Source organism: Schistocerca americana, chromosome 5 (genome assembly GCF_021461395.2).
Source record: "Schistocerca americana isolate TAMUIC-IGC-003095 chromosome 5, iqSchAmer2.1, whole genome shotgun sequence".
In the NCBI taxonomy this organism is placed as follows: Eukaryota; Metazoa; Arthropoda; class Insecta; order Orthoptera; family Acrididae; genus Schistocerca; species Schistocerca americana.
In genome coordinates, this window is record NC_060123.1 from 37,838,389 (window position 1) to 37,860,753 (window position 22,365).

Consider the following 22,365-nt stretch of genomic DNA (forward strand, 5'->3'; position numbering starts at 1 on the left):
GAATGCGTGAGGATTCTCTACCACCCAGATTCACACATTGTGTCTGTTCACTTCACCATTAAGAAAAAATGTTGCTTCATCACTGAAAACAAGTTTCGCACTGAACGCATCCTCTTCCATGAGCTGTTGCAACCGCGCCGAAAATTCAAAGCGTTTGACTTTGTCAATGGGTGTCAGGGCTTGTAGCAATTGTAAACGGTAAGTCTTCTGCTTTAGCCTTTTCCGTAAGATTTTCCAAACCGTTGGCTGTGGTACGTTTAGCTCCCTGCTTGCTTTATTCGTCGACTTCCGCGGGCTACGCGTGAAACTTGCCCGCACGCGTTCAACCGTTTCTTCGCTCACTGCAGGCCGACCTGTTGATTTCCCCTTACAGAGGCATCCAGAAGCTTTAAACTACGGATACCATCGCCGAATGGAGTTAGCAGTTGGTGGATCTTTGTTGAACTTCGTCCTGAAGTGTCGCACTGTTATGACTGACTGATGTGAGTGCATTTCAAGCACGACATATGCTTTCTCGGCTCCTGTCGCCATTTTGTCTCACTGCGCTCTGGAGGCAGAAACCTGAAGTGCGGCTTCAGCCGAACAAAACTTTATGAGTTTTTCTACGTATCTGTAGTGTGTCGTGACCATATGTCAGTGAATGGAGCTACAGTGAATTTATGAAATCGCTTCAATCATTTGTAATAGCCCTGTATATTGCTGATAACAAGTTTTGTGTCATATTGATTTCTTGAGGTGGATGAACTAATACTGTCATATAGCCTATAATGACATGTTTATAGATTAAAAGGCTCACCCAACTTGCACAGTAGAAGTAATATCGTCAAACTGCATTGTTAAAATTTATCAGCAAGTTAAAACTTAATTTAGAGGCATCGTAATTACGATTTGCTCTTGTAAAGCCAGCGGATGTTGCGCAGCAGTGTGCACACAGTAACAACCCATAGTATCATTCATTATCAACTTTGAGTGCCAGTTTTTCAGGCAACGTTATCCTATGCATGGTACACATCAAAATTAATTACTGAAAAACAAACATTTTTAAATGTAATTTAAGTCTCTATTCCACTGAATCTCGGGAAAAAATAATTTAATTGTACAAAGGTTGCATGCCTTAGATGTTCATGGTGCCACAAATATATTTACTTTGTCTGTTTCCATCCAGTTGTTCAAAGAAATTTGAGGATTGGAGTGAATAAAAGAGTAATTGTAAAACAACCAGGATTAAAATTTTAATTCTTTACTAATCCAAATAATTTTAAAAAAATTATGTTGTTATTTCCTAATTGATTTACTTATCTTATTAAACCTCATATTCCCATCAGTTTCAATATGGAGAAAAATATGCTAGGAAAAGAAACTGCGGAGTACATGTAGGAATCAAAACAGATCCTTACTTTCCACCCAAGCGCCTTGGATGCTTGGCTTGCCCTGCTTTTATTGAAGGGTGTTGTTAGCTTTATGGGTATATAAGCAGTAGACATAAAAGTTTTCATTCTTGATTTCTCTGATAATACCCATTTGTGGGTGCCATATATAATAATGAGTTCAGTTGTCTGTTGATCCTGTCAATTTTGAGTTGAATATACATCATGAATTTAAATGCAATTTTCTCAAAGATGAAGGGGGGTGGGGGGTTGTAAACCAAAATATATGAACCTTTCAGTTTAGGTGGTACACACGTGACCTGCCAAATATGAGTAATACAAGTCTAATTGGTTGGCTTTTTCTCACCTTCTCCTTGTCAGTTATTGTAGTTCTTAAACTAATGTCTGATGGTTGTGCATGCAGTATGTACAGGAACCCACATTCAGTAGTTTACTACTGACTGCAGTGTTTACTGGAAGTAATTATGGAATTTGGTGGTCAGTGCTTTGAAAGTGTCAATGTTCCTGTCGAAACTTTTTTCTGGGGTGCTTCATTTCATTTCAGTCACCATTCTGGTTTGTTTTTTGTTTAATAATGTTCTGAATAATTTTTCCTGTATTCTTGTAATGTTTTATATTTTGAAATTTAAAGTCTCAAGTACACCTTGTCCTCTGGATTAGAAAGAGTTCGCTCCTTCTAGCAATACACACTTTAATACCAGAAGTTATCCATCCATTATTCTTGTTTCTGTTTTATTTTAATTTTGGTTGTTTTTAAGGGAAAACAAGACCAAAAGAGCTGTAGGAATATTTTTAAGAAAGAGTTCAATTTTTCATCAACACTCTATGTTTAATATATAATTCCTCATCATTCTTAATGTAAATGCTCCTTAAACATTGTTGATGATTCTGTGATACAATGCCTTTCGTCTATGACCTATATCTAAATGATCAGGGTATTTTATTGCTAACATTTGACCATCAAGATCAGATAAACAGTTGACTATCAGTTTTAGCTAAATCACAGCAGATTGTTGGGTCTAAAATAAAACTGTCAGTAGCTGTTGCACTATGTCCTTCAAACCTTGTAGGGAATTTTATTGTTTTCCGCAGTAAATCCGAAGCTGACTATCAACAACACTAGGTGCCGCATAGTTTTCTGGCAAAAAAATCAATACTAAAACCTCCACCAACAATCTCTCCAGTTAACTGTGCACAACCTTAGTAAAACTTGGTGAAAGACATCTTGTTATACATTATGAGCCATTATATCTTACTGATGGTCAGCTGTGTGTCCAGATACTGGCCTGACAATTAAATATTTTCATATGCAGCTGATGGTGTATTTTAACTAATACTTAACAAGCTGCAGGGCACCCAGCATACAAGATTTTCACTAACTAAACTATTGCTAGGTGCTTTATGACGCTCAAGATATATCCTGCTGGTGGCTGCAAACTGTCAGTACAACAAGCTTGTGTATTATGATCCCCTATACACAACTTGTGTACATTGTAGAAACATGTAGTATTATCTCCAAAACTAATATTCATTTCCAATATTTGCACCCCATTTTGAGTAGAAACAATAAACTTGAAAGATATTTTTTTTCCTGTGTAAAGTGTCTTAGTGTCCATGCCATGGAAGTACGTACGCTTTCCTCACCATTTTTGTTTAATTTTACTTTAGACACCTTGTTTTATTCTTGGAGTTCCCATATAATGCACACCACTTTGTATTTTAATTGTTCTTAAGTACGGCCTTCATAAGATTAAAGCTTGTGAATGACTTTATCTGATCATGCATTTGCAGGGTATTCATAACTAAATATTTTGTATTTCAGGTTGTTTAGGCTTGAAGCATTTACTGAATCGTGAAATTATGAGATGGTCCTTGGCGGCACACGACATATGCTTTACAAATATGTTTCATTCATACTTTTTTATGTTGGGAAAATGTGTACCTGTAGTTAGAGGGAAAGGTGTATATCAGGTTTGTACATACATTATTGATGTTGCTTATTTTTTGGTAGAGATACTATGTTGACAAGTAATGCTCTAAATTAATTGTTTCAGCAAGCGTTAGATTTTTGTCTGGAGCAGCTGTCAAAGGGAAACTGGATTCATGTGTTTCCAGAAGGACGTGTTAATATGGCCAAAGAATACATGAGATTGAAATGGGGTATTGGCCGTCTGATATATGAATGCCCAAAACTTCCACTTGTTATTCCGATGTGCCATATTGGAATGGATAACATATTGCCAAACACTCCACCCTACATTTTACGAATGGGAAAGAAAGTGACTTTAAATTTTGGTAAACCTATTGATTTCAGAAATATGCTGCATGGTCTCAGAGAAAGTAATGTCCCTCCACAGGAGGCAAGAAAAGTTATCACTGACAAAATAGAAAACACACTGATGCTACTGAAGGCAGAAACTGAAAGACTTCATCTTATTACCCTGCAATCTTGACATTAAAATGTTTGTTGCATTTTTCTTCAAAATGTTGGAGGTTTTCGTGATGTGGGCATTAACTTGCTGAGCATGAGACTGCAAAGTCTAATATTGAAGGAAAAAGTCTTACATTTATATTTTTGCTAGTCATTTTTTAAATTATTTTTATAGTTCTCTGCAAACTATTTACAAAAAGGAACTTCTGAAGACTATAAAAGCACAATTCTTGTTATTGATGTTTGTAAATTCCATCCATTGTAATATATAGGCCTACACGGGACTCAAAGTATTATGTGAGTTTTAGTTGCCACAGTGGTTATGTTGTGTGCACTTATCTCATCCTGTTAAGACCTGTAAGCCCTGGGTAATTTTACAGTATTGGTGGTATAAACCTTCATGCTTTAAAACAAGAAGTTAAAAGTAAGTTAAAACTGACAGAAAAGTTTGTTATTCGTTTGTGTGAAATGGAACATATAATTTGTTATTATTTTATCCTGGAGGCATGGAATTATGCCCCAACGTTTTTCAGCAATTGCACTGTAGATAAGTGCAAAGTAAGAGAAATGCTACCCCCTTCATCCTTTCTACTTCTTCCCCCCCCCCCCCCCCCCCCCCTCTCTCTCTCTCTCTCTCTCTCTCTCTCTCTCTCTCTCTCTCTCTCTCTCTCTCTCTCTCTCTCCAGCTCTAGTCAGATGAACTGAATTGTGAATTTATAATTTCTTGGCAACAAAAGAGATAAACTAGAGTGAAACGAATTATTGCAAAAATCATTTTATGCTGTTCATTGAATATGTACCAGTAATTTAGTACCTATGACATATATTACAGTGTAATAACAAATTTTGTTGTGTGCTAACTTGATGGAAGAAGCGGATTTGTGGAAGAAACCGTATCCGAGACACAGTTGCTGGTGCATCACTCTTAAGTATCCAACTTAAGATTTGTAATAATATGGTTCTATTTCGACAAGTGCAGCAGGTGGAACAACACATTCTAGTCATTGAATCAGTGCCTTCTTGTGTATTGTCATTTTACTGTCTTTTGGTATTACTGGTAAACATGAATAATTATGGTGAAGTTGAAATCAACTGGTGTATGTGAAAGCATGTTTAAAATAACTAAAATGTCTGAAAGCTATTTTTTGATGAAGATAAAGTGAGAGCTTTGTCAAATGGTAATCTGCTGTATCATAAGTAATCTGTTGGTAGCATTTCTAGGTGCCTGGCAAATATTATAGAAAAGCAAAATGATTTTGTGCTACATCATCCCTCTTGACAGCTATTTTCTAAACATTAATTGTGACAGGTTTGTTGTCCCAGATATTTTTATATTCCATTATTGTGTACCTGGAAAAAAACCTACAGATTATAAAGCAGTTTAAAGTTACACTTGTCTCATTTAAATCTCATGTTGACTTTCTCATTATTATAAGCGACATATAATTCCTACATAATCTTTAGTGAGACATGAATAAAAATTGAATATATACATACTATTTTAGTGTGATGTAAGTTTTTTTTATCAGATTTGTGGTTTATAATTTTATTTGAGGTGGCTAATTTTTTGCCTGACTTTTGTAAGTTGTTAAGCAGTCTTTGCAAAAAAGGCAAAGTGAGTAAAGTCAAAGAACATCATTTTCCATATTTAAAAATTTATTGTGCTAAACATAAATAAATTTAACTCAGAATAAAAAAAATTATGAAGCTGCTAACAGCAAATAAAAGTAATAATAGCCATGATTGTCATAGGTTTTGCCATTACTGTATTACAGATTAGGATCAGCATGTTCTTTCAGTGTATGTGGAGTAGAGTTGCAATATCACATTACCCATGAGTGCAGTAACTTAGTTTGTAACAATTCTCAACTTCTCTTCAATAGGTTACAGTTATTTTTTATTTCTTTACAGATTTTTGTTGCCTTATAAATTCTGATCCATTGTTTTGTTACATATGTACATTTCACAATGTCAAGTAACTGACATTCAATTTTTAAATGATATGCTTTTATAACAAGTTATATTTCAGGTTGTTGGTATTTTATGGTGACGTGCTTTTAAAAACTGTAATAATATTTAAAAAAGATCTGGCATGGTGCAGTTATTGTAAGCACATGCCATATTTATTGTGTTTTTCTATATGCAAATTAAATTTTTATAACCATTGAATTCTCATTTTTGTAGCTGCATTTTTAATATAGAAGTGTGTGATTTCTAACAGCAGAGATTCTGACTTCACAGTCCTGTAAACAAATCAAGATAAGCAGCAAATAGGTTTGTAACATAAGTTGAGGAAATGTGGCTTACAAAGCACTCGTGCAACCCATCCTAGAATATTGCTCCAGTGTGTGTGCCTGTATCATACAGGTCTAACAGGGGATGCTTTTTTTTTGGGGGGGGGGGGGGGGGGGGGGTGGAGGCTGCTGTGGAAGTGATAGTTAACTATTGGTAAAGTTTAAGTGCAGCTGTATAAGTGTTAGCATGCTTGTATTTTTGGAACTTACGTTGTCAGATAGTGGTAATAGTTGAGTTGCAAGGACAAAAAGCTAAGTATGTACTGTAGTGTTGTTGTAAGCAATAGTTGGAATTTTAAATGTTTATGCAGAACAGGTGTGAGCTCTTTATCAATTTCGACGATAAAAAGAACACTGTGTTCTCATCGAGTTTGTTGATTTTCTACTTCTGTAGTGAATGTGTCTTAATTAGGTCTCAATGTGCACACCTAGTTGTAATCATATCACATAAAGGAGCCACCAAACATTTAACTAATTTAGCAACATTTGCATATCATATACTCAAGTTTCTTATAAATTACAGACATGTATCATGAGTCAATTGTTTTTATTAAACAGTACCACTAAAAGTTGTATAATCAGAATTTTTCATTGAACACAAACTGTTAAATAATAATCTATCTTAAAGCAATAAAAGATCACAATGAACAATTGTGGAAACTGCTGCAGACTAGTGAGACAGTGTGAAGACTGCTTACACCTTTTTCATGTTGGGTGCTGCGAAGCTACCAGCTTGAATGGATATGTGGCTCGCCTTGGGCTTTTCTGTAGTTTGGATATTGCGTCACTATGTGGCGGCAGAGCAGCTGATATTAAAACTCAAAGCTTATCTGGTATGAGGGGCAGTCAAATGAAAACTGAGTACCCGCCACCATGGGACCATTCAATATTAACCATCACACATTATGACCGTTATCCCACTAGGAAATGAGACTATCAATCTGTTTCGTAAAATGCATTTGGCTGGTGATGAATCCACAACTGCACCCACTCATGCACTTCGTTGTCTGATTGAAACTGACATCCACACATGTGTGACAATCGCACAGTGGAAGATCCAGGAAGTGCAGATGGAGTGCTTACCAACCAAATCACTGAAGAGTAGCCTTTGTCCATTTGCCAGTTTGGGGGCGTTTTGAGGAAGCCCATTTGCAGTAGTGGCCAGAGCACCAGAGAATTGTACACACTGACAAGTAGGGTTTACGATGACACTAGAGAATGCTCATTACAATAATGTGAAAATTGTTTCATTCTGAGCGATATGATGCACCATGGGTGATGTCTTCTATTGAATGCATAAATGCAGTGTTTTGTGAGTCACTTGATAGATTGGGATGATCACATATGGAGGTGACTAATGTGTCGCCTCTCAGATGGTTGCACCACACACACTGTCCAATCCCTGTGATTTCCAATATTTTCGTTAGGTCTTCTTTTAGGATAAATTTTTCCTAAGGACAGATTTGTTAAATAACTATAGAGGCAGTTGTGATAATAGATGGCAGCTTGGACATTACGAAGGTTAAAAGCATTATGCACTTGGACTTTTCCATCAAAACATAAGAAGTTTATTAGAGAAAAAGAGTTTCTCATATCAGTACAAGGCACTCAAACATCTAAAGGTAGTTCCGTAGAAACAATATGCATAAAAGAGAATCTGGAAGTCACAGAAATTGAACAGGTGTGCCCAGATGGATACAAGTTAGTATCATGTTACTGTAGCCATAATAAGAGGAAAAGTGGGTGTGATGGTGGGAGGGGCTAAGTACACAAAATGTGGAATAAGGTTGTAATATCACACACACATTGTCCATGAGGTGAAAAAAGTACTGTATGTAGTAAATATCTAAAAGAACTGTCACCTGGCCAATCACCTGTATCCAAAAGTAAATAACATGGTGCTTTTTTTTTTCTCTTTAAAATTTGCATGCTGGCTTTGTAGTGTACCTAACTACAGTCTGTAGATTTCAGAAAATATACATATAGAATTTCCTGAAGATTTTTATTTTGTCTCCTGCATTACACATTGCCTCCACAAATTCAGATTTTCTTCAGTGCTCATGAAGTTAAGTAACTCCATTAGCTATTATATTACTTGAGACAATCATCTACATCTTACATCCATGTCTAAAAGATAAAAAATTCGTTTTGTTTCATGTCCGGTAACTTTTTCATGCAAAATACCACATTTAAATACAGGTAAAAAGCATCAGGAAGGTCATTTATTACATTTAACATTTTTCTTTAATATTTGTTATCTTTGCTAATCAATCTGGTACAAAAGTTAAACACTGTTTTTGCCTAAAGCATATAATTTAACTAAGTGAACCAGAAAATATACAAGCAATTTTCCAGCATTGTTAATAATTTAGTTGACACTTTCATCAGCCACTATCTCTTTTGAGCTAGTCCATATGTCAAAGGAAAAAGCATGAATTCTTTTGATCATTAATGAACCTTCCTCTGTTAACAAAGTTCACATCAACAGGTAACAATTAGTATTTGAAAATCTCATCTAGTTGAGAGGTCCACTCATACTGTAAAACACACAAAAGATAATAAACAGTCCAGTACTGGTGCTAAATAATAAGCAACCCAGTAGTAAAAGTAAACAATGTGTTGTGAAATACTGTTGTACACACACACACACACACACACACACACACACACACACACATTCTGCACCTAAGTTCCTTCTTCCACTTTATAGCAGCATCTGTCTTCATATACTCTAGAAAGACACCCCTCTTCTTTCCTTAATACTTACTTCTTAAGTTTTCTTCAGGTATGTAAAATTTTTTTACTGGTCATTCCATTCCCTAGAAAACTTTCACCTTCACTTTAGCAACAACTAACACTGATTACATAACTCTCATATTTTTTTTTATAGAAAACTCCACTAATGCTACCTTTTTTTCCTTAACTTTGTTTTTCCATTCATATACTCTAGAAAGACACCCCTCTTCTTTCCTTAATACTTACTTCTTAAGCTTTCTTCAGATATGTAAAAATTTTTTACTTGTCATTCCATTCCCTAGAAAACTTTCACCTTCACTTTAGCAACAACTAACACTGATTACATAACTCTCATATTTTTTTTATAGAAAACTCCACTAATGCTACCTTTTTTTCCTTAACTTTGTTTTTCCAGTAATATCCTTAATATATACTCCAGCTACTGGGAAAATTTGACTCTTCTGAGTAATTTTTTCCCTTAGCACATCCTGACTTATACTAACAAACTTCCTGAATCAAAAATCAACACAGTTTTCATCCTGTTAACTTCTCCCAATAACAAATGGGTGATTGGTCTCACCTGTCCATAAATTTCCCCCAGAGTTTAACTCCTCTCTCTCACACACTCCCTATTGCAAAAAGCTTGCTTCAAACCATTAGTGGATGAAGTTGTGTTATTACGTTAATTTTTGGCCCTGGTACACCTTTTAGTAAATTCCATATGTTGTGCAAGCCTACAATCTTCCCAGACATTGGGTCTTATAGCACAAAGGTATGTGTGTGCTTCACCAACATGACTTCATAAGGCCCTTCATACAAATGAAAAAAGGTCATTATTTGTTGACAATTTATTTATGTGATATAAACTTCATCTCTTACTTTGAAATTTGGTACTTCTGACACCCGATTTTCCTCTTGTTTGAAACCCTGTGCTCCTCGTTTTAAATTGTTCCTAAAAATCTCAGTGATAGCACTTGTGTCTGCTTCCTCCTTACTTGGTCAATTAAATTCTCTCAGAATCTGTTCCCTTTTGCTTCATCCCCAATAACTTCCTTAGGTGCTTCTCCAGTACTGTCTTGAGGTACATCACTTCAAATTCCTTCAAATACCATGACTACAATGTATAGATTTGGAAGAACCTTCCCAGCTCTCGCATTAACCATACAGATGGATTGCCTAGTGGGTGGAATTTTGAAATCAAAACTTGCTTTACTCCCTATTCCTGTAATAATTCCTTAAATATTGAGGTGTAAATTGTGGGCCATCGCCAAACAATAGTTTCACTTGCGTCCCTGCTTTGGTAAAATATTCATTTCTCATGATTCACATTGTTGTTTTTCCTGTAGCTCTAACTATCAGCTATAGTAATGTAAGTTTTGAACAGACCTCCAATACAACCGGAATGTTCTGTACATATTGTCCTTGTGATAACAGTTCATAAAAATCATTGCTACTGAGCACCACAACTCTTTTGGCAAAATTGAATAGTGGGTGTACTCAATTTTGTAAGACTTCCACTTTGCTTTGCATCATAGCTCACACGTTGAGATAACTTTTCGAACATTCTTTCACATCCCTTTAAAATAACAAAATTTTTTCAAATGATTAGAACATTTATGTGCACCACGATGGCCAAACCTATTGTGAACATATCTGATTAAAGAAACCATACATTTGCCTAAAGTACATAACTTCCATAGATGGATCCCAAACCCTTGACTACTGAACAATACTCTTTCATGCAGTTTGAATTCTTCCCTCAAAATTGGGTTTTCCTATCATCCTCCTCAAACTTCCTCAATCCTGAGAACTTTCCTCTGTTTCTTTTAGACTTTCCATGTAAATTCTTTTATTTCGTTAGTGCACTCTGTGCCTAAAAAGAAATCTTAGCTCACCATGTACCCCTTACAATCTGGTATTTCCCCGCATCCTGACTGGAACAGGAGATAGCGCATTCACAAAATGATTCTCATCCCCCCCCCCCCCCCCCTCCAATGATAAATTTCAGGATGAAGCTTGTGCAAAAATTAATACTCATCAAATGAGACAGCTATTCAGCTATCTGCTTTGCATAAAAAATGTAATGGCTCAGTGATCAATACGAACGACCGCGTTATGCCCAGCTAATATGTAATGACACTTCTTACAGATCCATACAAATACTAATGCTTATACTCTGTGATCATGTACTAAGACCGTGGCTGCAAAACAAGGGTAAGGGACGAGCTGATTTATATGAGGAATTGCATAGTAAAGTTTAAATAAAATCTTACAAATAAATTATCAAGTACATGCAATGTGATTTTTTATTTTCATAAGTCATTGTTTCCAAACATGCTCTAAGACAAAAAAACACACACACACCGTGAAGAAGTTATGCAAACGGATCAGAAATTGATATTCACAGGTATTTACATACAGTGCAAAATTGTAAAGTTTGGTGGCTCACATTCGAATGTATGATGCTGTAGTGCAGCTGGCATGGATAGTAAACAGAGGAGATGTTTATACCAAGGCATAAAGTCCTTGTGAATTTCGTTCTGTGTACTCAGTTGGGCAGTAACTATGCCTCACAGGTGTATTTGTACAATATAAGCAGATGTCAGCATTTGAAAGAGGACATGAAGTTGGGCTAAAAGAAGTGGGTTGGAGTAATGAATGAATCACTATACATTTGAACAGGAGCAATGCCACTATTTGACAATGTTAGTAGGAATGGGTGAACCACAGCTGAACATAGCGCAAGAAGGAAGCAGTCGATCTAGAGTCAACACGATGTGAGGACTGAGCAATTTTCAGAAAGGCACTCGGAGCCCTAAATTCATCATCAGTGATGACGATATATTAGATATAGCGTATGATAATCACGTAACGTGTCTGCCCACAAAGAACCTAATTCGTTGTACAAGGTACTGACGTGGTCAAATAAATGGATGTAGCAGATGTAATGTAACAGGTAGGCAGCAGGAATGACACTTGCACTGGTTGCAGGTAAAATATTGACAGTATTTATTTATAGAATTGTGGAGTAGATGTACAAGGCATCTTCACTATCAAACAGCTACGAAGAAACTGAACTCTCATGCAAAACCCCAAAGACATCAAGAAACTCAAAGAATGTCTGACAAGGATAATTACACACTGATTTTAACACAATAAGCCATTGCTTGGAGGGCAAAGTCTAGACAGAGTTTCTTCCCCTCCAGTGCAGAGCACCAGTAGGAAAATCTGGCCGTGGCATTAGAGCTTCCGTTTCCTGTTCACTCAGTTGCCAGAGTGTGACACTGCTGTGGTAGGCTTCAAAGCAGAGATCTGGATCATTTCTTCGATGTTCTCTTCTGGCCAGCTATTTTTGTGGCTGGCTACTTTTGCAGAACAGCAGCTCGGTCATTTCTTGCACGTAAGAGGGTATTTGGTGCCCGACTAGTCCAACTGATGCCAGTGGCCTTGCTGCAGTGGTAACACCAGTTCCTGCCCGATCATCGAAGTTAACCACTGTTGGGTTAGCTAACACTTGGATGGGTCACCATCCAGGTCTGCTGCGTGCTGTTGGCAAGTGGGGCGTCTTTTGCCCTTGTGAGGCTAATTGAAGAGCTACTTGATTGGGAAGCAGAGCTCCAGTCACAAAAACTGACAACAGCCGGAAGAGTGGTGTGCTGACCACAAGCCCCCATATCCACACCCAGTGATGCCTATCATCTGAGGATGACGTGGCAGTTGGTCATTACCATTGGGCCTTCCGAGGGCTGTTCAGACAGTTTTAGTTCATTAGTACAACTTGACAGAAGTTGTGACGAGCCCTATGGTCCTACTCATAATGTGAATGCTGGTTGTGGTCTGTGTCAATCAATCTCTGAGGCCGTAGAACTTTGACCTCCTCTGGTGTAAGTGGCTGATGTTGGGTTGTAATGTTTGTTCTATCCCTTGAAACTATTGGTCAGCCAGTACTGTATTTTCCATATTGCTCATTGACATATTCTGCAGGAACCAGGTGGGTTTTAATCAATGTAAGAAGACTGTGGAAGGCTTCCCATGTAGCACAATGTAAAAGGTATACTCTCCTCACTTGAGGGTTGAATCTGGTCCTATCTAAGAAGGTTGTAGCACTGTGGACTGTGTAATCCTGGAGCATAATGTATTCTCAATCTGCTTTGTTTATGAAGACATGTTCACCATGTTGTTGCAGAGGCTGATTACATATACGAGGGACAGTCAAAAAGTTTCTAGCCCGAGATAGTTACCTTAATGTCTCGCACAAACACCACCACCTACTTTTATGGTGACTCTTTGGGTATGCAAGTCAAATTTCGCGGCTCTATCTTTGTTAGTTTTGCCGCTAGGATTTGTTGTGTACCATAGTGTAAGCAAAATGGCTAATATAAAGAGAATCGAGAACTGTGCTGTGATTGAATATCTTCATTTGAAGGGAATGACGCCCAAGGAAACTGCAGAGGACATGTGGAATACACATTAAGGACAGGGCTCCATCTTATCCAATAGTGAAAAGCTGGGTGTCAGACTTCAAACGTGGAAGAACAAGTGTGGGAGATGCCCCAAGGAAAGGAAGGCGCGGCACCATTGCCACCGGTGAAACAGTGACTGCAATTCACGATACAATTTTGCAGGATTGTCGAACAGCATTGCAGTACACTGAAACCAAATTTGGAATCTCCCACGGGTGTGCTCATGACATTGTTGTGGATATTTTGGGAATGCGGAAAACTTCATCTCGGTGGGTCCCAAAAGACTTAAATGCAGATCAGAGACAGGAATGTGTGCAGTGTTGTGAAGAAGTCATCCACTAATTTGAAGCACATGAAGATGGGTTTCTTGCAGGTATGTGACAAAGGGCTAAAAGTGGGTTCACCACTTTGATCCTGAGGCAAAACAAGTCACAACAATGAAAACATCCTTCATCCCCTACTCCAAAAAACTTTCAGGTGCAAAAATCAGCCAGGAAGGTGATGGCATCAGTCTTCTGGGATGCAGTTGGGGTAATTATGGTGGATTACCTGCAAAAGAGCATAATTATCAATGCGCCGTACTATTGCACCCTCCTGCATCATTTGAGAGAAGAGAGAAAGAAAAAAGGCACAGAAAATTGTTGCGTGGAGTTCTTTTGCATCAGGACAATGCACCGGTTCACAAAGCCCTTATAACACTGGAAACTCTGCATGACTGCGGGCTCAAATTGTTACATCATCTGCCATATTCTCTGGATTTGGCCCCGTCAGTCTTTTTTCTTTTTCCAAACCTAAAAGAAGACCTCAAAGGATGATTATTTGGCAATGGTGATTCAATGATTGATGCTGTTAATGCTTGGTTGGACTCAAAGTCGAAGACCTTTTATTTGAATGATTTGCAGAAGATATCTGAGCATGTCCACAAGTGTATTAGTGTACACGAGTATTATATTGAAAAATAAATTGGTATTAAGAAATTTCTATCATTCTTTATTTGTTAGGCTAGAAACTTTTTGACCTCCTTGTAAGTGAATTGTGCTGTCTAATTTGCTGGATTAAAACAACTAAATAAGTAGTAGTCAGTAACGGTGCAGGAGAGAGAAATCCTGCCGGAAGGTTGAGGCCTCCACTATATAAGATTCCTGCTAACAGTGCTTGTAAGCCGTCCTTCAAAGCTGTTCTAATACCTAGGAGCACCCATGGCAAGGCTTTTGTGTACTGCTCCTTGTGGTGCATAATTGCTGCCTTGAGGGTAAGGTGCCCATCACTACAATTGCTCTGTGGGTGGTAAGCTTCATTCTAAAGCCATTTGGTAAAACTGAACAAAGGTCCAGGCCCCGATGGAATCCATCAGATTCTGTACTGAATTTGTGGCTGAGTTAGCTCCTCTTCTAACTATAATCTATTGTAGAAATTCCAAACAAAAAACCATGCTCAGTTCTTGGAAAAATGCACAGGTCATACCCATCTACAGGGAGGGTAGTAGAAGTGGTCCAAAAAACTACTATCCAATATCCCTGACATTGATTTGTTGTAGTATCTTGGAACATATTCTGAGCTCAAACGTACTGAGGTATCTTGAGTAGAATGACCTCAGTGCCAACCAGCATGGATTTTGAAAACATTGATCGTGTGAGACCCAGCTCACGATTTTCTCACATGAAATACTGAAAGCTTTGGATCAAGGCAATCAAGTAGATGCAGTGTTTCTTGATTTCTGAAAAGCATTTGGACTTAGTAACGCACCTACGCTTATTGTGAAAAGTGTGATCGTATGGGGTATAAAGTGAAATTTGTAACTGGATTGAGGACTTTTTGTTAGGGAGGACACAGCATGTTATCTTGGGTGGAGAGTCATTGTCAGATGTGGAGGTAACTTTGGGTGTGCCCAGGAAAGTGTGCTGGGACCCTTGCTGTTCATGTTGTATATTAATTACCTTGTAGACAATATTAACAGTTAAAACAGGCTTTTTTGCAGATGATGACATTATCTACAATGAAGAACTATTCTGAAAGAGGCTGCACAAATATTCAGTCAGATCTTGATAAGATTTCAGTGTGGTGCAAAGTCTAGCAACTTGCTCTACATGTTCAGAAATATAAAATTTTGCACTTAACGAAATAAAAAACAACAGTATCCTATGACTACAATATCATAAATCACTGTTGGACTCGATTAACTCATACAAATACCTTGGTGTAAGATTTTGTAGGGACATAAAATTGAATGATCACATAGTTCCAGACTTCAGTTTATTGGTATGATATTGGGGAAGTGCAATCAGTCTACAAAGGAGATTGCTTACAACTCACTCATGTGACCAGTTCTAGAATGTTGCTCAGGTGTGTGGGACATGCACCAGATAGGACTAACAGAGGATATTGAACATACACAAAGGAGGACAGCATGAATGGTCGCAGGTTTGCTTAAGCCATGGGAGAGCTTCACAGAGATACTGAACTGGCATACTCTTGAAGATAGTCATAAACTATGCAGAGAAAGTCTATTAACAAAATTTCAAGAACTGGCTTTAAATGATTGCTGTAGGAATATACTAATACCGCCTACGTATTGCTCACATGGGGATCATAAGGATAAGATTAGAATAATTACTGCGCACACAGAGGTATTCAAACAATCATGCTCCCTGTGTGCCATACATGAATGGAACAGAGAGAAACCCTAATAACTGTTACAATGGGATGTACATTTTGCAGTGCACCTCATGGCGATTTGCAGAGTAGAGATGTAGATGTACCTGTAGAAGCACTGGACACTGCAAAGGCTGCAGAATCCTGAAAACAGGAGAGAGTGGAACTGGCAGTATTGGTCTGTTGTAATAGGCACAGGGCAGCCAAACTGCGATAAACCTGGTTTACAGTAACACGTTTGCCATTGTTTCTGCTGGGATAACAGCTAGTGGCACCGCTTATACTCAGCATGTTATACAATACATGGTTATCGTGTATCTTAGGGCGGTAATAACACACTTTAGAGGGAAGCTTCCTCACTAGAACTCGTAATCGTCGTGCCAGCGCGGCAGTTGAAGACAGCGTCCAGTGTGAGAAGTGGGCACATTGGAAACCGTGCTGCCAGAGTCTCTTGTGTCAAACAGCTGTGTAAGCAGTGGAACGTCACTCGAAGCATCTGCAGCGTGGGGAGGCAGTGACGGCAGGCAGATTGGAAGCGTCGGAAAGCGGGTTGGGGAGGGTCCACGCCAGCTTTAAGTGGTTAACAGAAACTGTTTGAGGTCGTCTGCTCAGATGAATTATGAGCATTTCACTCCATGGTGCGGGCCCGGATAAGGTGCTTGCAAGGTCGCTCACACGGAGTCCTTGTGCAGCATCATGAATTCACATGCAAGGTCCTTGTGGACGAACACCGGTGGCGTGGAATGAGGGTGAGGCAGGGGGGTGTGCAGTCAAGCAATGTGCACATGTACCCATTCCACAAGGGCCAGAAGATCCATGGCGACAGCCGGTGGTGCGTCCTCCACAAACTTTCCTGGAAGGAGGAGGCATTCTCTGTACAGAATCTCTGCCAGTGATGCATTCAGGCCTTCCTTATAGACAGAGCAGATGCCGCATAAGACCCAAGGTAGGGCCTCGGACCATAACCCACCATGGCAAATGAGCACGGCTTTGAGAGTTCGGTGCCACCGTTCGACCAGGCTGTTCACATGCAAGTGATAGACTGTGGTGTGGAATCTGGCTACACGGCACAGCTCGCACAGTCAAGCAAAAAGTGTGGATTTGAACTGTCGTCCCTGATGAGTAGTGAGGGGAAAAGGCCAGCCAAAGCTCACTACCCATGTGGATATGAAAGAGCGAGCGATGGTCTCTGCTGTTATGTCGACGAGAGGGACCGCCTCAACCCAGTGAGTTATGTGGTCAATCATAGATAATATGTATTTGTAGCCCTCGGAAGGGGGGAGTGGCCCAACCACGTCAATGTGGACATGTTGAAGGCAACCCCTTGGGATACTGAACTTGCCTAGTGGAGGCTGCGTGTGGCTGCTGACTTTACTACTTTGGCATGGGACACATGCACGAGTCCAAGTGTGGCAGTTGTGCAGCACGCCAGGCCACATGGAGCATTCAGTGACTAGCCTCATCGTGGCTTGTGTTCCGGGGTGGGCCAAGTTGTGTAAAGCACTGAAGATCCGGTGCCAAAGAGCGGGCGATACCAAGGGGCAACGAGTGACCGTAGAAACATCGCAAAGGTTAGGGGTCGTCGACCTGTGCAGACTAGAGGTTGGATAGCAAGCGATGACTCACTGTCTGAAACCAATTGCTGTGTATCATTGTATTCGGTGTAGAGTCAGGCAAGGTCATCTGAGTTCAAGGGTGTGGTAAGCGCCAAGATACAAGATAGATAGTCAGCTACAACATTCCCCGTGCCGCAGATGTAGCAAGCATCCGAGGAATGTTGATAAATATAGTCCATATGGTGGAAACATCTCAGTGGAAGGTCCTCAGCCAGGTAGTGTATTGCGTCCACAAGAAGCTTGTGATCCGAGTAGATCGTGGAAGTTGCCCCTCGAGGTCACTCTAGAAGTGTTTGATTGCCTCACAAACCGCAAGAAATTCACGGATGAAAACCGACCACTTACACTGGCTCTTAGTTAGTTTCTTCAAAAAGGAGGGGAGCAGCTGGGTGGAGTTGACGGTGCACTGTTGTAAAACAATGCCCACAGCTGAGTCACTATCATCAGTTGTAATAGAAACAAGGGCCTCAGGATCGGGATGGGCGAGTGTGACAGCTTTGGCGAAGACAGTTTTGAGATTATCAAATGCATGGGTTTGGTCCAGTCCAAGTTCCATTTCCCCATGGTATTTTTGCTGGAGAGGGCGTCAGTGAGGGCCGATTGGACAGAGGCAACCTGAGGGATATGGCATCGATAAAAGTTTACCCTATCGAGAAAACTAAGGAGTTGAGCATAATCTTCATGAAGAGGCAGGGCGAGAATGGTTTCGGCACAAGAATCCATTGGTTGGAGGCCATTGGCCAAGACAGTATGGCCTAGGAATGTATCTGATGTAGAATAGAGTTGAGATTTATTGTGGTTGGTCACCACACCATTGGCCATGAGGACCAAACGGACAGCACTGAGGTGAACCTGGTGCTCCTCGGCAGAGAAGGAAAAAATCAGAATGTCATCCAAATAAGCAAAAGCAAAAGGCAGAGACAGCAAAATGGAATCAATGAACTGCTGCCACATCTGCACAGCATTTTTCAAGTCTAAGGCATGTAACAGTATTCAAATAGGCCATCTTCGGGATATCCGGCGTGTGCATAGGATTTGGTGATATGCCTTCAAACAATTCAAGACAGAGAAGAACTTGGAACCATGTAGTAATTGCGTGAAATCCTGGATATGTGGAATGGGATAGCTAATGATAATTGTCCAAGCATTAAGGGATCTGTAGTCCACGCACATGCGTAAGGAGCCGTCCATCTTATGGACAAGGTAGATAGGTGAAGACCAGTTGCTGTTGGATGGTCAGAGCATGCCTGAAGCCAATAAATCGTGAACGATTTCCTTTGCACGTAGAAGTTTGGAAGCATCAAGATGCCTAGCTTTCTAACGTACAGGTGGTGGTGTGGATTCTATGACAAGTGCCATTGCTTTTGGCCAATACCTGCAAAGGTAGGTAGGCAGGGGTGAGCGAGAAGGGGGCGGGGCAGATGTGACGACAGTTCACTGACCTTGCCAGGCCAGAACGGCATGGGCGGGGTGTCGGGTGCAGATGATGAGGGAAAGCATGGCGCAGCAGCCATGTGATGCGAGGAATCCCGCAAAGTGAGAAGAATGTGATCATCCTGTACAATAACCAGCGGCAACACGGAACCAGCAGCAGGCAGAGGAAAGCTCGACACAGGAGCAATGTAGTGTGAAGACACAGTAGATGCGAATGTTGGTTCCTCTTGTTGTGGCTCTGCAGACAGGCTGCAAATCTTACTACATGCGTGTGACAATTCAGCAGAGATGCTGACAATGCGGGTGCGTAATGCCTCATTCTGTGTGCGGAGCACATCAATTTGTGAGCATACATCTGACAAATCAGAGAGCCATGCAGTAATATTCTCGAGCAAAGATGCAGATGAGGAAAGCATAGCGAGGGATGTGGAGAGCGCAGTCATGCTTAACGCGTTTGATCACGGAACAGTAGAACTAGATGCATGACAGAGCGCAGCAGCCTGCAGGTCTGGTGAAAGTTCATAATGGTGTAGAAGGTCCAACCTGATCACAGGTTCATCCATGTCAGCGACATGGAAAGTCCAAGGGGAGGTGGCAACTGGTGATAGGCGAAGTGACATCTTGATGGAGCCAAGGACCACGATAGGGGAATGATAAGCAGCGATAAAAGCAAGGTTAGCAGGGGAAAGCATCTTGGCCGGGATAATGCTGATGACGGCGCCAGTGTTGATGAGAAAGCAAGTGCCCGATGGCAAGTCAGTAATGTAGAGACGTCACACCGCTGGAGTGAGTGGTGTGGTGTCGAACGGTAGGCGCCATGAAGGATCATGTCAGGAAGTGGTGCCTAAATGTGCCCACCGGAATGATTTGGGTAGGCACAAGGCACGCGACAGTTATGTGCGGCATCCCCATAAGTAGCATGGTACCAGCATAGTGGGTAAGCTTGAAGGTGAGGAGTGGGAGGAGGCCACAGCTGGCTAAATCGTTGCTTGTGGCCACTTGGGCTGCTGCTTAGGCGGGGTCGGCTGCTGTTGAGAGGCTGCAGGCAGTACCCCCTGTGGGCCACTAGGTGGCAGCTCCTGACAGGCTGCTGAGGTGCTGAGGCGAGCGTGCTGGCCTCTGTCAGCAAAGCACAGAACCAAAGGTGCAGGCATGCCAACTGATGGCAATGGAAATGTCGTCTGTGGCAGTGTTGGTGACAAATGATAGCATAGGCTTGGTCGGCAATGCGTAGGTGGAACACAAGAGGGTCAGCAACATGAGATAGCAGATGAAGTTGTAGGTCTGAAAGCAGTTTGACCATCCACAAGGTCCAAAGCGCATCATCAGGTAATACTTGATCATCAATTAATGCACGAAGGCACCGCCAAAGCTGCAAGGGTGTGCGGTCGTCAAGGTGCTCATCGTGAATAATGTGGTGGATATCCTCTGGCGGTGGGTGAGAAAGGCGCTCGATGAGCAATGTTTTTGCCGTCAAATACTTGGGCGAGGCAGGCGGAGAGAGCAGCAGATCACTGATGAGGCCTGAGTGAGTGTGGAGGTGACTCACCAGGCAGACAAAATGTGCATCGGTGTCCAAAATCCCAGGGATATCCAGTAGGTGATCCACCAAGCCCTATGGTTGTCCTTTTGCAAAGCAGGCAGCTTCGTAAACCTGCCGGGTAACACATGTTGATGCAGCACTGGCAGACAAAGATCTGTGCATGCAGGGCAGGAAGCCCCCCGACACTGGGAGTGCAGTAGCGGTGGATGGTGTGTCATCTGAGGTATGCATGGGGAGGTGGCCACAAGCAGCACACAATGTGCAGTGAGCAGCTGCAACAGACGGCACGATGTGTCCCAATTGCAGGCCCAATGACGAACACAGTGAAGGTGTAACGTCTGGTGCCGTTTCAACAGTGGGCAGAAGGTGGTCGCAGTGCAGCTACGGTGGGGGAGGCTGATCCAGTAACCGGCACAGGCAGAACGGTCGGTGCCACTACAAAAGTGGGCGGAAGGTGATCATGGTGTAACCACGGTGTGACAGATGCGGAAACCGGCACGGTTGAGGCGACTGGCGTCACCGAAATGGTGTGCAGGAGGGGAAAGGGGGGGGGGGGGGGATGTTGCGACATTAGGAATATAAGAATGTGCAACCCCATGCACTGGAATGTTCGATTCACAGTTCTGGAACTTCATTGGCACATCAAACCAAACCTAAACGAGACTGCATAGCCGATGGGTAAACCACAACATCCTTGACTCAGTTGTCGTTCACAGTGTCACTAGGCAGTGTGCACTGTCCATGTAGTGGCCGTTGCTGCATAGTTGCACTTGATGGTGGCTGTGTTGAGCCAGTTAACATTAAGTGGCTGCTGGCGTGGCTGCGCGTAAACTATTGTTCACTTTTAACTAAACACAGATTTGGTACACTTGATCACTCGTGTTCACAAGCACAGTTAATAGGATGCATAGTACTAGCATCGAAAGACACTGGTAGATCCATTGTTCTGAAGACAATGTGAGTTGGCACACAAAGTCTGTTAATGATGAATAGAAGCACGAAATAACTAACGAACATATGACGACGATTTCAGGGTCTCCACTGTGGTTATCACACATCGTAGGGCAGTAGTAACACACTTTAGATGTCGTTTATACATTTATGTAGCACTGAAGTAAGCAAGAACAACATGGCAGTACAAAAGTTGCACTCCGAGGGAGCGTAGAACAAAAGGTAGTTCAAAGATGCTAGAGTTCAAAGATATGGTGCTTTATGCCAGAGGCACCACAGATACATTGCCAGGAGTATGTAATGATAACTTTCTGATTCAGTCAGAGGTCTTAAAAGATCAAGACAGACATGTTGCAACCACTCTTTTAGTATTTGATATTTGCTGCGCCTGCAGTACACTTGGCAGCCTACTTTACTCCATTGACAGTTGATGAAAACTTGGGTGCTCAGCTTGCAGCCTATCTTCACTTTGGCCAGACAAAATGTTCCATTATTAACTTTTTAGCTGGTCATACCCCTGGGTGACACATGTTATGTAGATTGTTGAAATGGTTGTACAAAATTTTTGTGGGACTACCAGACATAACCGATTTTGGAAGACGTCACACCATAATTGAGTAGCTGTTCTGGGGATCATAACTGCTCTAATGTAAGTCCTGCAGCCACCTCTTGTAGTAATTCCTTGATTTGCAGGTCTATCTGTTGCATTGTAGTGAGCTCTTCATAACTGATGCTGACTGTTGCTGCATTAAGCAATGAAAGAAAATCAGATGAGGTGTTGTTCTCACTCTGAGGATACTGAACATCCATAGTGAACTGCCCAATAAAGTCAAGGTGGCAGAATTGGCATGAGGTAC

The 22,365-nt window shown here is 41.0% G+C and overlaps 1 protein-coding gene across 1 annotated transcript in view; it reads left to right on the forward strand.

Moving 5' to 3' along the window:
• LOC124615486 (tafazzin) overlaps positions 1-5,994 on the forward strand; it is a 36,586-nt gene extending 30,592 nt beyond the window's left edge. The window contains exons 3-4 of the mRNA XM_047143423.1: positions 3,211-3,359; positions 3,443-5,994. Of these exons, the coding sequence (XP_046999379.1) occupies positions 3,211-3,359; positions 3,443-3,841 (548 nt within the window). The 3' untranslated portion in view covers positions 3,842-5,994. The remainder of the gene's footprint in view (positions 1-3,210; positions 3,360-3,442) is intronic.
• The last annotated feature ends 16,371 nt before the right edge of the window (positions 5,995-22,365 follow it).